Here is a 13,270-nt window from a genome sequence, read left to right as displayed (position 1 = left end):
GAGTGAGAGAGAGAGAGAGAGAGAATAAACGAAAAGCAAGTTTGAATTGTAAAAGAAGAAGTGCCAGCAGATAAAGATGTATCAGCTTTAAAGAGAAAATTGAAGATAACATTGCAAATGAATAACCTACGGCAGAACTGGCCACTGTTGATATAAACAGTGGAAGTAAATCATCTGAAATTGCTGAAAGCTTTTCACATGTCTGGCCAGAAGATGGTGCTGTTCCTCAAACCTACGCTCTACTTCTTCAGATCAGCTGCAGGTGGCCACAGATAAAGTGGTCAGAAATGGAGTGGAACATGGAATTAAAATGTCAAGTAGCTGGAATGAAGGTGCTTTGCAAAGCGGACACTGAATATGTGTTTAGAATTGCTTTTATAGAGGAGGCCACATCACATGCATCAAATGCACTAGATGGGAAGAATTGCAAATGAATCCCTGTCTTATTGCTACTACTTTTACAGAATCTTTGGATAATATCTAGTGTATTTAAATTTGGTTAGATGGATGGATATAAAGCAGAGATAAGCGTAGAGAAAAAGGTCAGTTTATTAATGAGTGACTTAACATATAAATCACAGATAATTAACTAGTTAAGTTGAAGTTAAAGTTCCTCACTGCACCCTCTGGCGCGTCAGGTGGCAACTCACCATTTCTTTAGTGTTTCTCTGTTTTACAAGGCTCAACACAGCACAATTGGAAAGCGTGCAAGGAGCCGGCCGTATGTGAACCTGGGACCTCTGCCCTGAATTTCAGTGTAGATATAACCATATAACAATTACAGCATGGAAACAGGCCATCTCGGCCCTTCTAGTCAGTGCCAAACGCTTACTCTTATCTAGTCCCACCAACCTGCACTCAGCCCATAACCCTCTATTTCTTTCCTGTCCATATACCTATCCAATTAAAAAAAAAATGACAATATTCAACCTGCCTCTACCACTTCTACTGGAAGCTTGTTCCACACAGCTACCACTCTCTGAGTAAAGAAGTTCCCCCTCATGTTATCCCTAAACTTTTGCCCCCTAACTCTCAACTCATGTCCTCTTGTTTGAATCTCCCCTACTCTCAATGGAAAAAGCCTATCCACGTCAACTCTATCTATCCCCCTCATAATTTTAAATACCTCTATCAAGTCCCCCCTCAACCTTCTACGCTCCAAAGAATAAAGACCTAACTTGTTCAACCTTTCTCTGTAACTTAGGTGCTGAAACCCAGGTAACATTCTAGTAAATCTCCTCTGTACTCTCTCTATTTTGTTGACATCTTTCCTACAATTCGATGACCAGAACTGTACATAATATCACTACATCAGCAGCCGACAGACAGTTAACTAGTACTAACTTGAAATTACTGGGTGTTGACGGACTGGCATTATGGCCTGTAATTTTGTTCTGTATCTTTCATCAGATGGAAGCTCATTTCCACCATTTCTTCATAATGAAAAGAAAATATATTTTTTCTCTTCTGACATTTGCAGGTAATATACAACTGAAATTGTGTGCAATTCATCTACACTGGAAGTTCTCTGGAAGTCTAATGGTATCAACAATGCAAATGCAAATTTAACTGTTTTAAACACCAGCCATGCCACACTGAAAAAAAAGTAGCTGAACTATTTGTTATAAAGTTATTCAAAAAGACTTAAAAATATCCCCAAGTAAATTTGTGTTTCTTACCAGGAAACAGAATATGATTGAATGATTATGTAACAAAAGTAATGTTTTGGGGGATTTGCAAAAAAAAAATTCAATGCAAATATTAGGAATAGATTTAGTTATGTTTACATGGAATTGAACTATAACACTGTCTTTTTAAGTGCTTCATAATTCAAAATCTATTTATATCCAGAGGTAAGCACTGTAATGACCATTTCTAAGTTATTTAATATCATTTAGAAGATCAATCTTGGTTTTTCCTGTAATCAGTTATCCTCAAAACTCTCAAGTAATGTCTGTGTTAGGGTGACATTGGAGCATTGTGTGGGAGTAGACCAACTTCTCCTGGGGGGTACTTCCACCTGGCACTTCCAGGCTACCAGAACTTAACCGTGCTTTGCCAAACTGAGAAATTCCCATCTTCAGCCATGGACTTCCAAAACAAGCTCACGCTACCTTGTGAGCACGCCTTGTTGTGGGTGCTGGGAGGCCGGGAGAAGCTGGAGAGACGTGCCGTGATTTGGAATTCATTGTCTGACAGTGGGATGGAGGCAGACCCTACTAAGGTGTTGAAAGGGGAATTGGTTAGACATATGGAGCAGTAAACATGACTGGGTTACCCAGTAAACAGATTGACTGGTTTGCTTTTACAGAGAACTGATGTCGGCTCATTGGCCCAAATGGTCTCTGCTGTAATGATTCCATGTTTCTATACTGCTGGTTGGTTGCAGGGTAACCATCTGTGGGTTAAGATGGCGCTGAGTACAGTGGTCTTACATGCACTGGTTACTTTGGTGGGCTGGAGCCAGTTTCTTGGTCCACTCACATTTCTGCTAATCTTATCCTCCTTATCTTATGCCCAAACCATAAGACTGTAAGACTTGGGCTATTTGGCCCATCGAGTCTGTTTCATTCCATCATGGCTGAATTATTATGCCTCTCAACCCCATTCTCCTGCCTTCGACACCCTTACTAATCAAGAACCTATTAACCTCTGCTTTAAGTATACCCAAAAGACTTGGCCTCCACAGCCATCAATGGCAAAATATTCCACAGATTCATCATGCTCTGGCTAAAGAAATAATTCCTCTTCTCTGTTCTAAAGGGACGTCCCTCTCTTCTGAGGCTGCGCCACAATAGCCTTCCTAGACTCCCCTACTATAGGAAACATTCTCTCCACATATTTGACAGGTTTGAATAAGTACCATCCCCCCGCCACCTCATTCTTCTAAACTCCAGTGATTACATGCTCAGTAACATCAAACGCTCCTCATACATTAACCTTTTCATTCCTGGGGTCATTCTCGCGAACCTCCTCTGAACCCTCTTCAATGTCAGCACACCCTTTCTTAGGTAAAGGGTCCAAAACTGCTCACAATACTCCAAGTGTGATCTGATCAATGCCTTATAAAGCTTCAGCATCACATCCTTACATTTATATTCATAAAAACCTGCCCCAGATTAGAACTCCACTTCACAGGCGCAAACTGCATTTGACAAGCATGGAGATTTTAAAGTTGCGTACAGTGCCACTTCCTCAGGTCAGACTATCTGGAACAGCGGAGGTGCTTGGCGAATGATCAGAAGTGTGCTGCGCAGACGTTGAATTGCTTCATCATCATAAAGGAAGGGATGAATTTACAACAGCCTAGAGTAAACTTTAGCTGCTGTTTATGATGGACAAAATAAACCTAATTCATGTCTACTGATTCCTTAGGTCCATCTATGCCGAGTATGAACAAAAGATATCACTAAAGGAAATTCCTGTCCATCGTTTTGTTATCCCTCCGAAGGCTCTTGCATCCTTTGTTGGGAATCCTGACAACCACTGCTATTGCAAAGACATGACGATATCAAAAAACTGTACTTTTTCAGGAATCTTGGGAATTAGCTCCTGCAAAGAGGGTAAGTAATGGCCATATGGATTTATGGATGTATGAATTTGCAGCACGGGTAGATCACTGGGCACCCCAAGTCTGCTCTGAACATTAATAAGATCTGATTGCAACCTCAGCTATATCTTCCTGTCTACTCACAGTAACCTCTCAGCCCCTTGCTGATCAGGTGTCTCTCTAAAACCTTGTATTCTACTTCCACTGCCCTTTGAAGACTGTCATCTCCCCTTTGTCTTGAAGGGATGACCTCATATTTTCATTAGTGACTTAGCTCTAGACTCTCTATAGACAAAGAATCATGTCAGCACGACCTTTCAGAATCTTAGATTTTTCAGTCGCCCCTGTCATTCTTCTAAACCCAAGTCAAAACAAGGCAAGCTTGTCCAATTTTTTTTCTTAAAGGGCAACCCACCCACTTAAGGATCAGCCTTATAAAGCTCCCAATGAACTGACATCCTTCCTTAAGTAAAGACCCAGTACTACTGTATATTGGCTCTTCTGCTGTGGTCTCTTCAATGGAGAGGCTACTAAATGGAAGAAAGCATCACTTGGGATTTTGTCAATATCCTATATAAATCTTGGGAAGTATGATCACTTAACCAAGTATTATGGAAGATCTTAAATTCTTTATTTCCCTGAGACTTTGCAATTCAAAGGGCTTTTGTCATTGATGGGCAATTTCCATATCAAAGGTACATTTAATGTCAGAGAAAAGTATACAATATACATCCTGAAATTCTTTTTCTTTGTAACCATCCACGAGAAACAGAGGAGTGACCCCAAAGAATGAATGACAGTTAAATGTTGGAACCCCAAAGCCCCCCCCCAGCTCCCCATCCCATGCGTAAGCAGCAGCAAAGCAACGATGCCCGCTCCCCCACCAGCGAAAAAAGAAGCAAGCATCAGCACCCACTACCGAGCACCCAAGTGTGCAGCAAAGCATCAGCAGAGACACGGACTTGCAGTACCCCAAAGACTACTCGTTCACCCAGTATTCGACGTACCACAGGCTCTCTCTCTTCCTAATAAGGGAAAAAAGAGGTGTCTCCATTTCATTCAATAACAGAGAAAGAAACTCAGCTCACTGAACAGATGCTGCTGAATGGTGGTCCTTGGTAGCACAGTTGTAACCTTGGCACACGCAGTGCTGAGAAAGGCCAGGATTAAACATTTTACTCAGTCCTGAGCGCAGGCATCTGAGGCTCAAGAATGGCTGTTGCACATTTTCTTCACTGAAAAGGAGCTATTCGGGATTTGTGTCGGGGTAGAGTTCAGAATGAAATGTGGCCACAGACCTGACCAGCCTGGGAAGGTGGTTCGGTAAGAGAGGAAGATAGATCAGAGTAGATGTGGAAGTAGTGGAGTAATTAGGAGAGTGGAGGATACCCCCAGATGGGAGAAAAATGAAATAATTTGTTCTGACAATTACTGGACTCATAATAGACAAAGTGTGCCCAGTGGTGAAGATAGAGGATGAAGGGATAGGAAGATTCAGCTGAAGTCGATGAAGGCAGTAAAGTCATGAGTTTTTTGGTGTTGGAATGGAAAACAGCAGCTATAGTCAGAAGCATGCCAGAGGAGGAGGAAAGATATTAAGTAAGAGGTTCCAAAGAATGAATATTATTTGATCTGGAGAAGAAATAGTTTGCATGGGATAAATGAGCTTTCTCATTTTTGTTTTTTTTCCTGGTGTTTTGTTATAATTTTTCATTATTGAATTTATTATTTATTCAAGTTTTGTTGTGTTTTCTGCCTCAATACTAGTTGATGATCAAGATATTTTATATTGTGCCTTAGATTCTAACCCGTGAGATATTCCTAAGACTCCCAGATGTGGTGTAGCTCACAACTCCAGTGTAATGGTGTGATTAACTTTCAGGAAAACCAATTTATATTTCACTCCCTCACTTCCTGTATGCTAGCGATGAACTTGTTAACTCAATTGGTGGAATGAGACCCAACAAGGAGGAACATGAAACCTTGCTTGATGTGGAACCTGTAAGTGAAAACAATTTTTCTTTAAAAATATTGAATTAATTTCAGCATATTTCTAAGAGGAAGGAGTAGATTTCAAATTTGAAGGAATACATAGTTTAAAAAAAAACCAGCTATGGCAGTGACAACTCAGAACATAAGAACATGAGAAATAGAAGCAGGAGTCGGCCGTCTGGCCCACTGAGCCGGCTCCACCGTTCAATACGATCATGGCTGATCTGGCTGTGGACTCATCTCCACCTATCTGCCTTTTCCCCATAACCCTTAATTCCCCTACTATGCAAAAACCTAACCAACCTTGTCTTAAATATACTTACTGAGGCAGCCTCCACTGCTTCATTGGGCAGAGAATTCCACAGATTCACCACTTTGGGAAAAGCAGTTTCTCCTCTTCTCCACCCTAAATCTACTTCCCCGAATCTTGAGGATATGTCCCCTAGTTATAGTCTCACCTGCCAGTGGAAACTTAACTTTCCTGCGTCTATCTTATCTATCCCTTTCATAATTCTATATGTTTCTATAAGATCTTCTCTCATCCTTCTGAATTCCTGTGAGTACAGTCCCAGGTGACTCAATCTCTCCCCATTGTCTAGCTCCCTCATCTCTGGAATCAACCTTGTGAACCTCCTCTGCACCCCCTCCAAAGCCAGTATATCCTTCCTCAAGTAAGGAGACCAGAACTGCACACAGTACTCCAGGTGTGGCCTCACCAGTACCCTGTACAGTTGCAGCATGACCTCCCTGATCTTGAATTCAATCCCTCTAGCAATGAGGCCAACATTCCATTTGCTTTCTTGATAGCCTGCTACACCTGCAAACCAACCTTTTGTGATTCATGCACAAACATTCCCAAGTCCCTCTGCATAGCAGCATTCTGCAATTTTTTTTACCATTTAAGTAATAATCTGATCTTCCATTTTACCTTCCAAAGTGGATATGACCTCGCATTTACCAACATTGTACTCCGTCTGCCAGACCCTTGCTCACTCACTTAACCTATCTATATCTGTCTGCAGACTCTCCACATCCTCTGTACAATTTGCTTTTCCACTCAGTTTAGTGTCATCAGCAAACTTACACCACACTCGGTCTCTTCTTCCAGATCGTTAATGTATATATCGTGAACAGTTGTGGGCTCAGCACCGATCCCTGTGGCACACTGCTCACCACTGATTGCCAACCAGAGTAACACCCATGTATCCCAACTCTATACTTTCTATTAGTTAACCAATCCTCTATCCATGTTAATACATCACCCCCAACTCTAAGCATCCTTATCTTATGGATAAGTCTTTCTATACAGCACCTTATCGAATGCCCTCTGGAAATCCAAGTAAATAATGTCCACCTGTTCCCCTTTATCCATTGCACTCATTATATCCTCAAAGAACAGTAAGTTTGTCAAACAGGACCTGCCTTTTGCTGAATCCACGCTGCGTCTGCCTGATGGATCCGTTTCTTTCCAGATGTCTCGCTATTTCTTTTTTAATGATAGCTTCAAGCATTTTCTCAACTATAGATGTTAAACTAATTGGCCTACAGTCACCTGCCTTTTGCCTCCATCCTTTTTCGAACAGTGGCGTGACACTCGCCACCTTCCAATCCACCGGGACTGCCCAGAGTCCAGAGAACTTTGCTAAATCATCACCTAAGCCTCTGCTATCACTTCTGCCATTTCTTTCAGTACCCTGGGGTGTATTCCATCGGGACCAGGGGACTTATCTATCTCAGGCCCACAAGTTTGCTCAGCAACACCTCTTTAGTGATAGCTATTGTATTGAGGTCCTCACCTCACATCACATCCATAACTTCTCTCTTTGGCATGTTAGACGTGTCAAACAGGAAGACTGACACAAAATAGTCATTCAAAGCCTCTGCCATTTCCTCAACTTAATATCAATTCCCTCTTCTCGTCCTCCAATGGACCTTTATTCACTCTAGCCACCCTTTTCCACTTATGTATGATGGTAGAGTGGAAACTCGCAACTTAACCTGATGAAACTTTCTAATTCTGGGAAAGAGTGAAGTTAAATTTGAAACAATATCATGGTGAAAAAACATGTCAATTCCATAAATTCCCAATCTGGGCTGAATTACCTGTTTTACTGTCTGTTCAATTGGCAATATTTAATATATAATTTCTCTCTGTATGATGCTTTTATATTTTGTTTTTCTTTGCAGGTTACTGGATTTTCGTTAAGAATCGCTAAGCGTATACAAATCAACTTAATGTTTAAACCTTCAAAGAAAATTAAGTATGTTGGATTTATATTAAGTACTCAAACATGCGCATATTTGAAGCTGTTTAAATTCTCACATTAAAAATATAATTTTTTGTTAGGGTCTTTACTTGCCAAAAGACTCAGACACGTTCAATAAACGTATAAATAGCAAGTGATTGAATTTCTAGAGGTGCTACTTGGAGGCAAAGTCAAACAATTCAAAGAGCCTTAAAAGGAAATATTGGAAGTATTATGTAAAAGCTTGGTTTTATAGAGTGTTTTTGAGCAGTGGGAAGTGGAGGGAGCTACGGTGTCTAAAGACACAACCTCCAATAGATGGGATGAAGGATAAAATGTAGAGTTTAGAAGAAGGCAGCTGGGGGTCATAGACAGAAAGAGAGGTCAAGACCATCGGGGGACTGCAAATATAAAGGTGAGACTTTGTGGGACTAAAAAGTAAGGCATTTAATGGAACTTGGTTCATGGTTCATACAGCCAGCAGGGTTGAATGTTTCTAGAGCGTAGGGATGGAAGGGTGCGGAACAGATGATCAGAAATAAGTCACAATTAAGAATCATTTCAAGACACAGGCAGGACAGCAGTGCAGCACCTCGCTGGCCTGCCTCACACCGCGAAGCCTTGGGTTTGATGCTGTCTGTGTGGAGTTTGCACGTTCTTCCTGTGATCACCTGGGATTCTACTGCATGCTCTTCTTTCTCAGTCATTCAAAAGCATGGGGGTAAATTAATTGCTGCTGTAAATGATCCCTCCATTTTGGTAAGCAGTAAAAATGATGAAAAGGGAAGTTGGTGGGCCTACATTGCAGGGCTACAGGGAGGGGGAACGGGACTGATAGGATTCCTGCCCTGGGAGGCAACATGGACACAATGGGTTGAATAGTGCAGGCAGAGGCTTAGTATGTATCTTCAATTGTGTTGAGTCCTGTCGCAAGTTCATCGTTACAGATACAGGATGGAATCCTCACTCAGTATTTTCTTTTATAGAATATTACAGAACATTAAGGAGCCAACATATTTTCCACTGCTCTGGCTTAATGAGGTAGGAGGTTGCTTATGCACCAAAGTTTTACAATGAAAAATATTTGATCAGAGAAATAAAAAAAAGCATTGACACGATATTTAATAATGTATTGTTATTTGTGCAGAGTTTTACCTAATTATCAAATATAAATTATCTGAAGAATCTTCAAAAGGGTAATTCGCCATAGCCCAGCAACTGTTTTTCTTTCAAATGCTTAACCACTTCATTCTGACACGATAATAAAATTTGCCTGCATTGCCACCCACATCAGTACATCCTAGACATAAACCAATGCTAGTGTTAGACAATATACATCAGAGAAGTGAATTATGCAGCCAAATGGAAGGAGCTTGAACTAGCAAAATGACGGCCGGATTACTAAAGTTAATCAAAGTGATAAGTTTACAAAAATGTAAGGAACTCAGCAAACAATCATAATAACTGAACTGAATTTAGCTTTGATATATAGCTGGCCAGTTCTGGTTATCCTGAGAACATCAATCACATAGTTCGGTATTAATGTCAGATATGTCGTAGCTAAAGCATTTTTGGGTTCAATGCTACAATCATTGCAACTATAACAAAAAAAGAAAACATTGATTTATTTGCTCATGGGACTTCACTGACAGTGAAGCAGTTGTGTATTTATTTCATTGTTACCACTATCGGTATTGGCCTTTTATTTACAATTCCAGATTTCAAGTTCCCCAGAGGCCATCATAGGGTTTAGACTCTTGCCCCTGACAATGGTAAAACTCTCAAAACACCAGTCCAGTAGCAAATATTATACTAATGGCAGCAGATTGTGCTTCACCACAAGGATAGTTGGTATTTTCTCACAGTTGCTCCAAGCAAATAAAATTATGTAAGTGTAGAAATGCCCAGAATTTTAAAGTTAATAATGAATCAGTCAGAATCACTTTTAATATTACTGCCATATATTGTGAAATTTGTTAACTTTGCGGCAGTGCAAAGCAATACATGATAATAAAGAAAAGAACGTGAATTACAGTAAGTATATATGTGCATATCAAATAATTAAATTAAATAAACAGTGCAAAAACAGAAATAAAAAGTAATGAGGTAGTGCTCACGGGTTCAATGTCCATTCAGAAATCAGATGACAGAGGGGAGGAAACTGTTCCTGAATCGCTGAGAATGTGCCTTCAGGTTTCTGTACCTCCTTCCTGATGGAGGAGTCAGTGACAGTAAATCCATTGATGTAAAATCAAGGTTAACCATGGTAGTGTAGCGTTTAGTGCGACACTATTACAGCTTGTGGTGTTCCAGAGTTCGGAGTTCAATTCCGGCGCCATTCTGCGAAAAGTCTTTGTACGTGGGTTTCCTCCAGGAGCTCTGGTTTCCTCCCACAGTCCAAAGAGGTACAGGGTAGGTTAACCGGTCATTGTAAATTGTCCTGTGATTAAGCCAGGGTTAATCAGTTTTGTCAGGGCTTTCTGGGGTGGAGGGGCATACTCCACTAACATAAAAATTTTTAAAAATGTGTTGTTGGTGACTGATGACTGTAGCATTTTATCCAGTTTAAATAAACACTGAACTTGGTACTGAGTAATTATTGGTTATGAACCAGAGGCTGGTGGATGGAATTAAAACATAAAATAGTCATGACATAATTGACCTAACGGAACAGGGTCTGAGTTTGCTATTTCTAGTTCATTAGCTCCAGCGGAATTGGTGAGTTGTAGAATTAGTGAATTAATAGAGTTATCTTGAATCTTAGCCTTTGCTGAGGCTCTGCTTATTAGAACATGCATTACAAAAAAGGTTCTGATTCTTTTTCTCAATCTCAGACGGCCACTGTTGATGATGAAACTGCAAAGACATTCAGGGTATCATTAATAATGCCCATGAGAGCACTTGGAATTGCTCAGATAACTCTGATATGCATTGGAAGTCTGCTTTTTGTTTCATTTGCAATTGCTCTTTGTGTGACTTGGAGGACCAAATAAGTAAGTATATAGAATAATAGAATAATACTCATGTAATTATTATCACTGTGATCATGTCTAATTTCAGAAGTTGTTAACTATGCTGGGAGAGAGACACATAATTTTGAGAAGTTGTAGGGATCAATATCAAGGTGTAAATACCAAATTTAAGTACCTGTACTGGAGGGTGTTCAGGTTGTCTCCAAAAAAAATTCTCATCGGGAACTAAATCTCATTAGGTGAAGGAGAATCTGTCACTCATCTTGAGAAGATGATGCAGATTGTGCCAGGCTAGTTTTCTTGATTTCATAATTTAAAAAGTCAGTTAGTGTATAGAGGATGAAGAGGTCTTTAAAAATAGTCTTCTTGATCTGATATTCCAGTACATTGTAGGGACACAATGGGAGGAGTTCTGCATTAAGTATTATTGAACTAAGTCAGGCAAGTGGAATGATATCAATGGGAAAGCTTTTTGTATGAGAACAATAGGATAGGTGTAAGAGTAGGCTAATTACCCCTCTATCCTGCTCTGCTGTGCAATAAGATTAGGAATTCAACACCACATTTCAGCTGTCATCCCATATCCCTGGAGATAAGATCATGATGCGCTTGGATACAGCAGCTTCTACTGGGTCAGCCAAAAGAGTTTTTTTTTTAAGCTTATTTTTTTACGTTTGCAAGACCCTGCTGGACATTAAGAACTTAAAGTTCTGCAGGTCTACCCCATCAGTGAGTTGGTGGAGAAACTGAAGGAGGTGGGCTTGGCGAGGGCCACGGCGCAGCCTGCGACAGAGAGGCGTCGGTGCACGGAGGAGGTGCGTGATCTATCAGCGAAGGATCGTCTCAGTCGCTTTCCTTGTGGTCACACGACGCTGTTGGACGTTGGTTGGGTGGAATGCTGCAAGTCCAGCTCACTGGTTTATTGGCGAAGGGTGGGGGAGCTACCTGGCCTCAAGCTGTGGTGTCACCTGTTGGCAGCCGCCCAGGGGGAGGTGTCAGAGTCGGGCGCACTACCAGAGTGCTGGGGGTGGTGAGGTGCAGTCAGTGCTGCCCCCTAGTGTTCACTCTGCAGAACTCAAGCTGTATTGTGTTCGGTTACAGACTGCGGCCGCATTCATGTACTCAAGGACTTGGACTATATATTTTTTGCGCGACTGTATTTTATTGCTATCTTATACATACCTTGTGATGTGTGCAACTGTTGGTACTGGGTTTCACAGCTTGGCCCCAGAGTAATGCTGTTTCATTTGGCTTTATTTCACACATGGTTGAATGACAATTAAGCTTGAACCTGAACTTCACTCAGCTGTAGTGCAGATGTGTTTTTGATAGTGCAGGATCCTGCCTCAGCAGGATTTAGCACAATTATGCAAATCAGCAAAGATTGACCAGACAGAAGTTCTCAGCCGAAGGCATTTTACAAGAGAGCAGGGAAAAGTTATCCAAAGATAAACAATAAGAAGCTCTCAGGGAAACGCTCAGCCCAGATAAATCCCCACATAGAAAACATGGCGGGGCTTCCGTATCTGGAATGCAGCCCTTCGTTCAACATTCAGATGTCAATGAGCGTGCAAGGTAGAAAATAAAAAGAAAAGTTCAAGTTTAATCATCCTTCAACCAGACATGGATACCCATGAATCCAGTCAGATAAAACAGGAGCCAAGCTGTCATACACAGCACAAAGCACATATAAGATATCAGGTAAACATAGAGTCACACAAATAAAATATGGCCTTATATCTCTCTCTGAGTATATACATAGTCCCTGCGTGACATGTCCTGTAAGTTGATGGTGCATGGGTGTTATCGGCAAGAACAAGCAGTTTTTAGCAAATGAGTATGTACGCAATCCAGCTTGTCATTCCACCGATTGAACACTAGGGGGTAGCATCTACAGGAGGGGCCAGCACCTCCCCCTCACCCCGCCAACCCAGCATGGACACCACACTACACTGTTTCTAGCATCTCCTCTCCTGACTGCTGCAACAGGCAAGCCCGCAGGTCAAGGCCTTTCCCCACTACAAACCAGGCCACATGGGCTCCCCTCCCGTCTCTCTCACCAACAAACAAGGGAAATGGTCTTTCAGGATTCTACATTATCAATGTCCAACAGGGTCTTGCGATTGCAAGGGAAACTTCTAAGGTAATCACTCGCTGCTGGAGTGCACATCACCTTCGTGCGCCAACTCCAATGCCTTCAGTGGGCAGTAACAGGGTTGGCACCAAGTCCAGCTCCTCCGGCACCTCGCCAACAAGCGGTTCACTGATAGGAGAGACCTGCAGTTCTGAAGTTTTTAATGTCCAGTATTGTCCTGTAATTGTAAAAAACATAGAAACATAGATAACCTACACCCCTTCGGCCCACAAAGCTGTGCCAAGCATGTCCTTACCTTAAAATTACCAACGGTTACCCATAGCCCTCCATTTTTCTAAGCTCCATGTACCTATCCAGGAGACTCTTAAAAGACCCTATTGTATCCACCTGCACCACTGTTGCCAGCAGCGCATTC

General features: G+C 41.4%; 1 protein-coding gene across 4 annotated transcripts in view; it reads left to right on the top strand.

Moving 5' to 3' along the window:
• The window catches only part of cd36 (CD36 molecule (CD36 blood group)), a 31,678-nt gene that overhangs the window by 16,294 nt on the left and 2,114 nt on the right, over positions 1-13,270 (top strand). For 3 of the 4 annotated variants that reach the window (XM_073066584.1, XM_073066586.1, XM_073066587.1), the window contains 6 exons: positions 1,411-1,480; positions 3,376-3,563; positions 5,433-5,551; positions 7,730-7,803; positions 8,775-8,829; positions 10,623-10,781. In XM_073066584.1, coding sequence (XP_072922685.1) covers positions 1,411-1,480; positions 3,376-3,563; positions 5,433-5,551; positions 7,730-7,803; positions 8,775-8,829; positions 10,623-10,781 — 665 coding nt within the window. The remainder of the gene's footprint in view (positions 1-1,410; positions 1,481-3,375; positions 3,564-5,432; positions 5,552-7,729; positions 7,804-8,774; positions 8,830-10,622; positions 10,782-13,270) is intronic. The other variant, XM_073066585.1, reaches the window with a different exon arrangement.

This window comes from Hemitrygon akajei, chromosome 14 (assembly GCF_048418815.1).
Source record: "Hemitrygon akajei chromosome 14, sHemAka1.3, whole genome shotgun sequence".
In the NCBI taxonomy this organism is placed as follows: Eukaryota; Metazoa; Chordata; class Chondrichthyes; order Myliobatiformes; family Dasyatidae; genus Hemitrygon; species Hemitrygon akajei.
This window is presented reverse-complemented; position numbering and strand designations above follow the sequence as displayed.